General features: G+C 36.6%; 2 protein-coding genes across 2 annotated transcripts in view; one reads left to right on the plus strand and one right to left on the minus strand.

Moving 5' to 3' along the window:
- The window catches only part of LOC110443686 (ribosome biogenesis protein BRX1 homolog), a 31,492-nt gene extending 29,753 nt beyond the window's left edge, over positions 1-1,739 (minus strand). The window contains exon 1 of the mRNA XM_021488062.1: positions 1,527-1,739. Within this exon, the coding sequence (XP_021343737.1) occupies positions 1,527-1,529 (3 nt within the window). The 5' untranslated portion in view covers positions 1,530-1,739. The remainder of the gene's footprint in view (positions 1-1,526) is intronic.
- Positions 1,740-8,041: 6,302 nt separating this feature from the next.
- Positions 8,042-13,045, plus strand: LOC110443657 (methylmalonic aciduria and homocystinuria type C protein homolog). Its single transcript, XM_021488013.1, has 4 exons — positions 8,042-8,226; positions 10,200-10,394; positions 10,861-11,016; positions 12,341-13,045. Exons 1-4 carry the CDS (start codon positions 8,134-8,136, stop codon positions 12,653-12,655), a joined length of 759 nt encoding a protein of 252 aa, XP_021343688.1. The 5' UTR covers positions 8,042-8,133; the 3' UTR covers positions 12,656-13,045.
- The last annotated feature ends 501 nt before the right edge of the window (positions 13,046-13,546 follow it).

Here is a 13,546-nt window from a genome sequence, read left to right on the forward strand (position 1 = left end):
TAAACAAAAGATGTGGTCCCAAAGGGGGCATAGGGACATGGCCCAATGTCAAAGGTAGATGTAAATCTTACAATCCTTTTTGTTCCGTACAGAAGAAGGGATCTAAACCAAATTGATATTGAGTACCTTGGCCCAATACTTTTTTTCAATGTGGTCTATTATTTTTTTAGGAATTGATGAAATAATATCTCAAGTTGTTTGAAGGTGTTTGCAATGATTCAAAACCGCAACATGTATGTACTTGATTCAGTTGTTCACTGCCTTCTCTACAAAGCTGTTCTGAATTGAAATTGATTCTTTCTAAAGTAACAACTAATGAACCCTTGAATATGATGTGGTCGTGCTGTGGGACCAGCAAGATAACAATTAGCCCCGTCAATTATCTTGACCTGATCCTGGTTTCTTGAATCATATCTTGTCTGGACCATAACCTGTAAACGGTTATGACATGTATTGGTACTTACATCAGTGATAACTCACAGCAAGTGTGCAATACACTGTGTTTAGGCCAAAATGGCCTTCATCACTGATCCACATCAAGTAAGTACCAACTCAGTGAAACCCTCTGTGGGCTTAAAAAAGTTTAAAATTGGGAGGCAGCTGGAATGGTACCTGCACCACCCACAAAAGGTGTACAATGCATTAAGTCACCATTCCCCTTCACCTCTCAAAGGTGAAATACACAAAAATAGACAAACAAATCGCTGATGTACTACATAGTCATTAACAAAACCATTTCCCCCCTTTAACCACAGGATACTTGATATTGACTGAATATAAAAAGTTAATTATAATGTTAGCCCACCTGTTTTCTACCCATTAACTTATTCTATAAATGACTACTTATTAAACACCGAGTCATGCAACTGCAACACATCCTTCATATTCCAGGGGTTCAACACAGTTAAAGGCTCTTTACCTGCCATTAATTTGTGGATGAAACAATAATATACAACATTGAAATAGTGCCCCATCTAGCTAACATAAGCCACTCTAAAGCACTTTACAGTACATAGATAAACAATTAATACAATAAGCATATACATTAATCAATACAATTTTATACTCCTGGGTTCTGGGAGTTGTGTGGACAGGAGAAAGCCTGGAATGCCGGAGTTTTAACCACCCGACCAATCTGCCAATAAACATATCAAGAGAATTGTAAGTCAATGAAATAGTAAAATTGATCGGCATGAAGCAGTGTGTTGCTCAGTCCTCTGTAATGTTCAAAGGACAGGCATGAGCCTAGCGATTGCTCATTTTTTATACATGAAACTAATTAGGTGGGTAACTGCATGCATTTGATTTTGCCATAGCAGGACCCTGGAAAGTCGAGTGAAACATGATTTGGTGGGAAAACATCTTTTTCTAAAGAACCATGATGCCTATTGCGCAGTGTTACAAAGTTTGTGAAAAGTAAATATACCTTGACACAATAATAGACACGTGTACCCTCTTCAACACACAATCTGTTTCGTGCATATCATTACAGTCTCACTACATATTTTCGTCCTCGAAATACTTACCATTGTGCACTTTGAATAGGGTTAAATGAAGTTCGGTCATTCTTGAAAAATGCTTCCTGGTCTGCTCTCATGTTTATATGATGGGAGTATAAATTCTTATGGGAAAGAACGCTTGAATTCTGCAAATAAAACGTGTCATTGAAATTCCTACTTTCACTTTCTTTTCACCGTTATTCTAGATAACTAGGATCAAAATTATTGAAATGCTCCAATGACCTTTCATAATTGTTGTAAAATGAATAAAGTTTATAGTTTTATTATTATATCTGCTTTTTGTCAACATTGTTGTGAATCATTCCGGATAAAGACTCGAAAATCGCCCTAAACGACGTGCATATATGGAATAGGTCCTTGTTGTGATCTTTTCACCTATTTGACCACAATGACCTTCGATCGTTCGCAATGCTTTGTATGCTAGGGCACTGTCATCCGTATCTTATTTGAAAATATGTTAAAATATAAAATAGTCAGCCTACCCTACTCTATTGTAGGGTAGACAGATCGACTATTTTATATTTTAACGTATTTACATACCAGATACAGGGGCCTTTAGCTAGAGCTTCTAGAAACGCAGCTTGGAAGCAATCTGATTAGAATACAGATCCTCATTATATTATCGTTCTACTAACGATATTATGTTGAGGAGATGTATTTTATTACTCTTGGTTAAAGTTTTCCACGTCCCATATGACAGTTCTACTATCCGACAACACTCGCATACGGAACTACCTCACCATGTGAACAAAACCAGTGGCGTAGCAAATCATTTTTCGGAGTGTATGCTAACAGAGGCAGAGAGGGGTCAGGCGCCAGAGGAGCTTGAACAAAATAGAATTCTACTAGGCCCTAAAAGCAATCTATCGTATTCTGGGAGTCCTTTTAGTCTGACTATTAACAAGTAAAACACAACTTTTTATATGAATAATATGAAATTTTGTACTTCACAAACTTGTTTTTGATTTAGAATTCTACACAAACCTTCGAGATTTTTCAATGTTTTTATCAGACTAAAACTTTTAAGAAGATTTTTTTATTCTTTCCTTTTTACGGTTGATACCGACGGTCCATATTAATATTTAAAAAGAAGTTAATAAATATATATATATATGTATGATAACAAAACATCTTGAAAATTTTAGTGTATGCTACGCCACTAAAAACTTGCCATTGGTCAAGAACGAGGAAAATGATTGTTCCGAGGATGTCTGAAAGTTCATATCATCTTTATTTCCTCCAAATTGGAGAGCATGATACAATGATAGCAAACGAAAAATACATTATTCACAAAACGGCAACAATTGTGACATTCATACAAGTTCACAAACGTATATACATATTGTTAAATATCAGTGATATAATACTGGTTTATGTATCCAGTAAAAAAAAAATAAAAAAAAAATAATACCTTGCCTATGTTCGATTTTTTTTTACATTTTCCTTATACACTATAATTCCCCTTTTCCAGTTTCTGGGGATACATTCTTGTTTAACAAGATTGAATAAATTCTGCATATGGTAAATTACAGAGTTTCCTGCATATTTAATATGTTCATATACCAGACCTTCATGTCCGCCTGCTTTATTTGACTTCAGGTTTTTGCAAATTAGATTGATTTCACTAGAAGTAAAAATATCATTAACAAACAAGTCTTCATCAGAATGAATACTAGATTTTAACATTTTGACAATGATAGTCAAATTCTTTAGCATCGTGTTTTTTAAATATATTTTGAAAGTGTAGAGACCAACCTTTTATAATATCATGGGGATCTCTGAAAAGTTTCCCTTCATATTTCAGCTCAGCTTGTTTCACCTTCGAGGCTGATTTGTTCCTTTTGAAAAGCTGCCAGAAAAGGTTCTGGTCAAGTTCGCCCGATCTATCAATTTCAGCAAATTGGCTTTTCATACCTAAAGGATTCAAATGATTTCCTGAGTTGACGTCGAAATTCTTTTTTTCAGTTTTTATATTCAGAAAATATTCGACAATATCGTCTACGCTTTCCGGATCGTATCCACACATATCTCTTCCGTAACATTTCATTATGAAGCATTGTTAGACTTTAATCCCGGTAAGGTTTTTAATAATTTCTATATACATTTTTGGGTATACACTTATCTGCTGCTTCAAGCAAGGCCGAACATATGTCGCTATAGTAACAATCTATATCTTGGAAGGATGGATTTTCATAACGTTTTACATAACAATTATAATTACATATTACATCATTCAACGCTTTTTTCCACTTATATCTGTTACAACGTGATGTACTATCCGTAAAAGATTTGGATATACGTACTAAACAAACAATAGGACAATGTTCCGAAACATTTGCATTGTTGTCTAAAACTTTACAGTACAAGGCAAGATCTGTGGACTTTGACTCAATGAGTACATGATCAATTGCAGTTGTGTTATCCGTTGCGGGGTAAAATGTACATACAGGACCTATGCATTCAGACTGAACATTTAACGAAATCATGTTAGTTCTATCTAGAAATTGTTGGAATGACCGACACCGATTGTTTTCTGTAAACTGATATCGGTTGCCTTGTATTTTAACGTTAAGGTCACCTATTATAAACACTACCTTTCTACGAGTACACATCATGTAAATATTCTAAAATGTCAATATGTTCTTGAAAGACCTCAATAGGCCGTGAAGAAGCAGGCATATATACTGAAACCCAATATGTATATTCTCCACTAGGTGACTGTAATTCAAGCCTGACAACTCTAGGGCTGTCTATAATGATTTCTTGTACATTAAGATGCGACTTATATAACAAACACACACCACCTCTTATACTTCATTTGTAGCGGTAGGGGTCTACTTCATGAAAAGGTTTTACAATACGTTTATAACCAGAATGATTAAAACTATTGAAAAACGACAATTGGTATTCTCTCGCCCAATGTTCTGACAATCCACATATATCTATATCGTAAGTGTTGAGACAGTTAAGGAGATAAGGCATCCCGGCCATTATCCCTTCACAATTCCAGCACATGGCATTGACTATGTCACTTTTGGTCATTATGCTCATTCCAAAACACCTGTCGTGGCGTCCATGGCATCGAGTATATACCCGGAGGCCAAAAGTCAGGATTGTCAAGAACGGACGAATCTGCATCTAAAACATTCAACTGTGCGGATGCCGTGTTCTTGTACCGTTTCTCGAAGTAACGAAGGAATGCTATTTTAACACCGTTGTCTTCTAAGAAGTCTCTCATAGCGCTTTCCGATGCTGTGCATTTATTTATTCCATGTATATAGTACCTTTATACACGTTTTTGTTTTACAGGCTTAAAACCGACAAATCTGTCGCTCAGTTTTTGTTCCGACTTCTGAGTAGGGTGACACACTGATGAGGGACAGTAAACCTTGATTTGGCGAGGATTGGGGTTTGGACTTTCACTTCCAGTTTTATCTGACGTATGGTAAACCTCGCTTAGGCAAACATCAGTTGGTACTGCGATCAGATTCCGACTGAGTTGGTGAGCGGGTTGAGCGACTTTTGTTACGTCCGTAACCCGTTGACTTGATTCTGTACCTCGAGATACAGGTCGTGTTGCGAGAGCGTCAACGTGGAACCAGGGGCGGGTCCAGGTGAGGGCGTAATGGGCGTACGCCCCCTCTTTTAAAAAAAAACAAAAAAAAAAACTATCGTGATCTGCTAATATTGTATTGAATATGGCAATTTATCATATTCATTAATTAAACACATACTCCGATTTCTTTTTATACTGATTCCCCTAGTATTCATTGTTGTTGACCACGTGATATAGTGAAACCGTCAAAGATGTCGACGCCAAAACAAAAGCGTCAAAGACCTTAAAATTTCACAATTATTTTATGTTTTTTAGCAAAAAAAAGGTCCAATTTTTTTTCGCCGAGCGAAGATTTCATTCTACGCCCCCTCTTTCAGATATCCTAGAAACGCCCCTTGGAACTGATCCTCAGACTCAATCTGGGACCCTAGATCATCACCCCTCAGTGGAGAAAAGAAGTTAGACGTCTCTATTGAAATTGTGTTACTTTCTCCTTCTTTAAGATCAGATCTGTCACAGTCATTAGGTTTGACTTTCTGTTTACTCTCTTGACCTTTTGCCAGTTTAGTTATTTGTTGTTGAATGTTCTGCGAGCGATTGTTCGTTTTCCTGCAATACGTCGTCCATCCTTTGTGTTTCTTCCTCTAACGATTTTATCTTTTGAGTCACCAGTTTGACAGAATTTTTACAACTTGACACACCATTCAATTGACTGTTGTCTATTCTATTCGATATCGCTAGGAAATCCGTTATATTTTCAGCCACAGTTTTTACTTCCTTGTTGAAGTTGAACATTTTCTTTTCAGTGTTGGTTTTGAAGGTATTGTTTTTGACAATTTCTTCGTTAAGTGTGTTCATAGTTGTTTTTGTCTTTTGCCCATACTTCATGCTGTTTTTTTATTTTGGTCATGCGATTCACAAAGTTCTTTCTTCAATTTTGTTACGCGAATTTTGCACGAACTTAGTTCTTCCTACGTTTTTATTGCACGTGTTTTCGCTTTTTTCCCCCTAGTATCTGTAGCGATGCCTTCAGGAATTTTATTTCATTTTCTTTTTCTGTGATTTCATGTTTCATTGAGTTTATTGAGTTTATTGCATATCTATGTTCGCATTTCATATCGTTTATGTCCACCTGAACTTTTACAAGTAGTTCTTTTAGAATTTTGAAACCATCGGAGTCGTTTGCCGAATTGTTAAGGCAACAATTCGGCAAACGACTCCTGGTTATTATCTGGTCGTTTCCTTGATGGGATTACGTCGCTCAGTTCTTCCGTATATTCACCAAAAGTAGCCCTAAACAGAACGAAAATGTCTCTGGTTAGCTTCAATTGCACGGATTTCGCTGTTGATGTACGGGGTTCGAGGCGTTTACGAAGGTAATGTAACCCTCTTTAAGAGGAAAATCGTCGCGTTGCTTGGCCGAAACAAACATTTATTCATTTTTTAATTCGCCTCCGTTGAATCTCCTTGAGGCGTTGCGTATTCTTTTTGTTTTCTACTCTCCAGTAACTCTTCCAGTGAATGTCGGCCACATGCTCTATCTCCTTCTTAGCGTCATACAGCGTTCTTGCTTTTGACTGATGATCTGAATTTGTGAGAGTTGGAAACTAATGCTGCTCTTTCTAACCGACTCGTCTCCAATCTTTTTTTTATCTCCATTAAAGATGCAGGTCATATCCGGAGGTCGAATCACTGCAAACGAATCCATACATGATGGCTTTCTAATAGTGCTGTTTCAATATCTCAATCAGCCACAGCCTCAGCAGCTCGGCTTCCTTATGTTCTTTACAGGTTCGATTGACATTGCCTTGTACCATATATATCATTGTCATCAAAACAAAACATCAACACGTGAATGTTGACCGAAAAAAGCTCAAGAAGGGTAAACATTTCCTGTTCCTCATGTGGCGTCTCGTGTCAAATCCAGGATAGTATGCAGGCCACCAACTATTTAATACACTGCGAACAACTTCATCATGGCGGAGGGCACTGAATTAGATAACAAATGTGATGACCAATTGACCACACAGTTTCTAAAGCGTGTGTTAAAGACGCTCAGTTAGGAACGGGTCGTAATGAGTTGGAAAAGATAATATCTTCTTTTAATTTCATTACCACGGCCGTGGCTTTTGGCAAGTAAGTATATGGGATGAAATGTTATAAAGTTTCCTCATATAAATTACCTTGGCCTTCTTTCAATGTCAAATGGGTCAAATATGTAAACTTCAAAAATCATCTTAACAACCATATGGTTTAGAGCCATGCTGCTTCTTATGTACGCCTCATCCTGTGTTAAGGTCAAAGGTCAACTCTGAGCGCTGGTGGGGTTATGTTTAATTAAATGTCATCACATACGGGCTGTAATAAGGAGGGCCAATAACTTTATGGTTAATTTGTGATATACATTTCTTTCTTGGGATCCAAGAACGTATCAGACATACAGCATAGATACTGATGATGTAATATACAAGTAAAATAATAAATCACTGACGTGGATATATTGTCATTTATTGCGTCTGTAGCACAACGACGTGACAAAATTGTTAATTGATTTAAGGTCATCACTGTTATTGAAACTAATACGCGTAAAATGTACCGTCACCAATGGGATTTATAGTTCAGGTGAGGTACCATATAAGTCTACATTCTAAAGCTTTTGAACAGTGTCTCGATCTGGTCTACTTAATTAACCAATAAATAGCTTAATTAGTCTGATAAGATTTCAAACAACATATGTTTATTGCCAATGGAAGCTGGATGTAGTATCATTAAAAGAGTATGTTCTTTTTCCTCTTTAAAAGCCATACATTCAATGGTTTTTGGGTTACTATATATAAACATTCGGATTGAGCAGTATCTTGATAATTACCCTCTATGATTTTCATGTCTGGGCACTTCTTTTGGCCGTTTGTTTGCTTCTGATCAAGCTAACCAAACTTTATACACAATCCGGATTGCCGAAACAGTGCCCGTGTCCTATTTTGTCTAACTGCGATCACTTCCTTTGTTGTCGGTCTCGTCGTCTCGTCCACGCGGAAGAAAATAAACAATGTAGAAATGGCGATGACAACCGATCTAACGGCAAAAACAATTACCGGAAGCGTTAAAAATGCATTGGATAATATCGGATTCGAAGTACATCCGTTCAAGGTAACATGATGCCTCTGTATATGAAGTGACATTGGCAGATGAAACATCACCAGTTTTGACGGATATAGTCATTTGGGGGAGGGGGATGCAGTTACTCTGGTGTTAACTTTAGAATTTTACTGTACCTGCAGTGGGACATATAAAACAATAACGTTTGAGAATTATTAGGTAACTGTTAATCACCTTTATTTCGTTTTGTATATAGATGTAGATCATAAATGGACACGGCCTGCTGGCTAACTGTCTGTCAATACGCCCATGATACACGGGGGTACCAGACTTCTTCTGAAGAACCAAGGCCTGGGAGTTTTGACATCTAACTGTTCACATCCTGGGATGGATCACAAAAAGAATTGCCAAACAAACCTTTTATATATATTCAACAGGTCCAGTACACTGCCGATTGAGCTATATAGCTTAAGCTATAAAGACCTTTATAGTACATTGTAGCTATATTCACCTGTAAATTATAGCTGTATTGAGCCATTTTTTTTCTAAGGTTTCAATTTTCATTAAGTTAAAGCAAAATCGCATAAAACAATAAGGTTTATGGTAATGTTGACTACAAAAATGTTTATTTTCATTTTTCATAAATGTAAAATTTCCGATTTTACATCATTATTTTTTAAAAAGAATACTTATATTTAATGTCTTTTGTTATCAACCTAATGATAAAATCTTCTATTAAAAGCGACTTTGTTTCGTTTTCCTTAAAAAAGAAAAAATCACATGAAAATAGCTCAAAAGACCTATTTCAGATAGGTCAATAGAGCTATTACAGGTCTTTACAGCTATATAGCTCATTCGGCAGAGTGTACTGGACCTGTTCAAGGTCACATGATCAAATATATGCTAAAAACTCAATACATCTTCTGAAGAACTGAAAGCCCTGAGATAGGCTTTGAGTTTCATGGGATTGAGCCTGACAGGGTTTTCATAATAGCATAACCTTGGCTATAGGTTTGTACCCACCCCCCCCCCGTCCGTTCGTCCGTCCGAGAAGGTTGTCCGGGACATATATCTGCTATACTATTTCACCTGGAGTAACCAGCTTTGGTGTACAAGGATGTCTTGGGATGGCAGAGTGCAAAAAGAAGGTCACTTTCACCTCACTGTGACCTATGTTTTGTCCTTTGATCTTAACTTTAGAAAAAGTTTGTCCGGGGCATATCTTCTGTACAATTTCACCTGGAGTAACTAGATTTAGTGCACAATGACATCTTGTGATGGCAGTGTGCAAGAATAAGGTCACTGTGACCTATGATTTGACCTTGACTTTTGCAAATGTTTGTCCGGGGCATATCTTCTATGATATTTCACCTGCAGTAACCAGATTTGGTGTACAAGGACATCCTGAGATGGCGAAGTGCAGTGTGCAAGAATTAGGTCACTGCGATGTATGACTTGACCTATGACCTTTACTTTTGAATCAGATTTTCCTGGGCATATCTCCTATACTATTTCAATACATTCCATTATATACAGCCAGTTTAGATCATCACCATATAACCAAATATACAATTAGTGGCCATGAGGAGATGACTTCCTTCATGCTAGTAGGATTAGCCAAAAGGTCCCATCTTGCCCCAGGTATTTACATGGAAAGAGTTGAGATCCTTCCAAATAGCCATATATCAAATGGTGGGCATGAACAAATGAAAACATCCATGTCCCTTAGTGTCTTTCCTGCCCCAAGGGATTTAGACCTTGGTAAAGCTTGATTTCTTGCACTCTTTGATAAAGATTTGTCACAATCAGAAAAGAAATGAACTCTGTAAGGCGATGATGTGAAAAATTCTTTCAAACTTGAGTACTCGTCATGCGAAGGTATATAATGAAAAATTCAAGGTGATCTATTTAGGCCCCGGGCCTCTTGTTTAAAAGAACAATAGTATCAAATAACATACCATCTGACAATATGTTTAAAGAACAGCATACACTATTAACGTTTGTTTTTGTGTTGCACACTTCAGATAGGCTGGTACAATGAGTGTGTGGAGGAACCGTTTGTACTGCCATATGACTCAGAGACATTGGCTCTGTTAGTGATCAGTACCCCTCGTATGTACGACAAAGCTTTCAAACCATTCATCTGTCGCCAGCAGTGTGAAGGCATCAGAGACCCAATTGACCAGTGTATCGCACATCATTTCAAACTTGTGAAAGAGGTAAGAGAGAAAAATCAAAATTCTTTGCTAAATGTTTTATCTAAATTTCCTGAAAGTGAATGTTTCCTCAACATGTTCTAAAAAACAGTATTCTGCATTCTATGTAAAATTAATGAATTTTCAATAATTCTTGGAGTCGAATTGCAAAAACTGAGAATTTGACTTGGGGATTGCAGGCAATTGAACACTTTATGAATGTTTCAAAACATTTTGTTTTGAAGTAAAATCAGAAAATGAATTTAAACTTTGGGTGTGGATACATGTATTTGTTTTGGCTTAGCCCCCTTCTGCCTAAAAAAATTAGCTTGAGTTTCAAAATGAAAGATTACATGAAAAATGACACATGTAGACAGGATATGGTAAAACAACATAGGAAAGGTACCAGTCTGAAAATATTTCCCAATTCTACTTTTCATTATGAGTTTCTGTTTTCTTTTTGCTTACTTTTTTTTTAAATTTTCATCAGAATTTTCCTGATCTAGAAGTTGAAGCCGTGCACGATTTTGAGTTAGACCACAGACGTCGCCCTAAAATCCTTGTACAAACAGCTGGCCATGTCGCTGGTGCAGCATACTATTACCGCAGAAAGGATGTCACTCCAGACCACTGGGACGTGAAACAGGTAGGTACAGAGCATCTCCACACATTTACACTTATCCCACAAGTGCTTAAATGCCCTGGGCTGTTGATAGGATGTTGAACCCTTTACAACCAACACTCAGGTGCTGCTAAAAGCTGCCTAAAATACAACCTATTTCAAACACTTCAGTATGTTGCCTATATTAGTAGTTTTTTTCAAATAAAAAGAAATGCAAATGTACAAATGAAAGTTTAGTTTTTATATATATAGTCAGACTGCAGTAATTATTATTATACGATCAAGATAACCTCCTTCCTTCAAAGTTACAGAAATGGGTCAACAGTCAAGTCACTACAAAGCTTGTCGGAACTGTAACTACTCAACCCCAAGACATTATTTTATGAAAGTTCATAGACATGTGAACTATGACTGGACATGTGGTAAACCATACATAATTTCTTACCCGAAAGGTCACAGGAATCATCAAGGTCAAATCACTACAATACATGTCTTGACTCTTGAGCCACTTACTGAATATAAGTGTTGTGATACTTCTGTATCAAAACACAGGTCCATAACTCAGAGGTCATGGTTGCAGTTAGAGGTCAAATGTCATATCACCGTAATGCTTACGCATATAACATTTTAATTGTTGAACATGATATGATGAAACTTTATAGGCATAAGTACCATGACTAAATGGTGTGTGTACCCAAGGTCAAGGTAACTGCAGTGGGTGACTAGATTGTAACTACAGAACCACAGAACACTATTTGATGAAATGTTATAAGCATGTAGCCAGGTGTACTAGGACTTGATTGTGTGTACACATATAACCATACCCTCAATGAAGGTCACATCCATGGGGTCAAAGGTCAAATAACTGCAATGTTTGTAAAACCTTTAACTAGAGTTCATACATGTATACTATGACACAGCAAGGATGTAAAAATAAAATCACTGCAATGCTAAATAGGACAGTAATTACTAAAATTAATGAAGTCTTTTGTGACATATTAAATAATTATGGTTTGTCACGATAAGGGGATAATGTCTAATCAAGAATTTTTGTGGACTGTTACTACTGAACTGCTGAAAATTATTTGATAAACAAAATGGTCTTAGGTCTGTGCCCTAAAGGTCAAGATAACTTTATAGAGTCAAAGGTCAAACTAGTGCAATGTTTCTCAGAACTGTTAATTCAAATCATTGGACATTTTGTGCTGATACTGTTTAGGTTATATTTAGGACTGGAGGATATGTCATGTCTTGCATACAGAACTGTGTGACAAACTTCATATGAAACTGTATGTTTATAATTTGTATAATGGATGAAGCATTCTTCATAACCTTTAATTTTTTTCAGAACATCTTTGGTGTGAGTGTTCATCCTAAGTATGGAGGTTGGTTTGCCCTGAGAGGTGTTTTTATCTTTAAGTCGATCACCTGTCCAGAGTTAATCCAGATATCTCCCCCTGATGTCGTCCCTGACAGGGACAAAAGGATCGAGCTTCTGGAACGCTTCAATATGCACTGGCAGGATTGGAGCTATCGAGACATAATTCCAGTGACAGACAACTATTCAGAGGAACAAAAAGAATACTTTGCTACTAAACCAGGAGAGAGACAAGCCGTTGTCCAGTCTATAAAGGACAATGGAGGCTATGTTCATAACTCATAAGGGACTTTTATGGACTGGTACATGCATGCAGTTAAGAGATGTTACATGGTTTCCTGTTTATCATGTATTCCTTGTTCTATTTATACTGAAATCAGCTACTTTTTAAATTCTCTATACAAAATCAGTGCATGAATTGCTTTATTGGATAGATACATTTTTTTTCACATGTTCATGTCAGTTCATCTACAATAGTTCAGGTAACAAATGAATCTTGCGAGCAAGACAGGCCCAAAGGGCCTGTTATTGTTGATATGTTAAAGCTGATAACAAGAACTGCTGTTTTTGCATTAAAATGAATCTCTTTTAAAACATGCATATCAAAATACATGTATATACAAATTGAGCTTGTGTGTATATAAGAATGTGTATAAATGTAATTTATTCAAAATAAATACTATTTGTCAGAAAATATGTGTTTTACATGTTTGACAATGTGATGCAAAGCTATATTTTTGTCATTGTTTTCATGCATAGCTATACATACATCTTCTCGTACTGTTGTTTATCTTGGGTTAGTTTTATCACTTTTCTTCTATTTAGCGGACTTTTAAATGGCTTTGAAGACATATGCACTGGTAGTGTCCCATGCCTGATCCATGTTGGCCATGCTGTTGGAAGAATACCTGATAATCCCACTTTTAAATTAAAATCATCATTGCATCCATCTATATGTAATCCATTCAGGTTTGTGTGCTCTAATTGTCAGGGTGTGGAAGCTGTACTATTTGACACCGTTCTGTTCAGTCACTATGATTTATTTTTCTCTTGGATACTTGACAATATTTCTCCTGGATACTTGACAATATTTCCTTTTTCCAACATAATGTTACCAAGGACTTAATCTTTACTTACTACCTAGCTGACATAAATGTTTATAAGGACAGAAGCAGG

This window comes from Mizuhopecten yessoensis, unplaced genomic scaffold (genome assembly GCF_002113885.1).
Source record: "Mizuhopecten yessoensis strain PY_sf001 unplaced genomic scaffold, ASM211388v2 scaffold716357, whole genome shotgun sequence".
In the NCBI taxonomy this organism is placed as follows: domain Eukaryota; kingdom Metazoa; phylum Mollusca; class Bivalvia; order Pectinida; family Pectinidae; genus Mizuhopecten; species Mizuhopecten yessoensis.

What these genes read in the sequence shown, in the direction of transcription:
- LOC110443657 (XM_021488013.1), top strand. Translation starts at nt 8,134, where the DNA reads ATGGCGATGACAACCGATCTAACGGCAAAAACAATTACCGGAAGCGTT. An exon ending in TCGAAGTACATCCGTTCAAG is followed by an intron (nt 8,227 to 10,199) that starts GTAACATGATGC and finishes TGCACACTTCAG; the next exon opens with ATAGGCTGGTACAATGAGTG. An exon ending in ACCACTGGGACGTGAAACAG is followed by an intron (nt 11,017 to 12,340) that starts GTAGGTACAGAG and finishes AATTTTTTTCAG; the next exon opens with AACATCTTTGGTGTGAGTGT.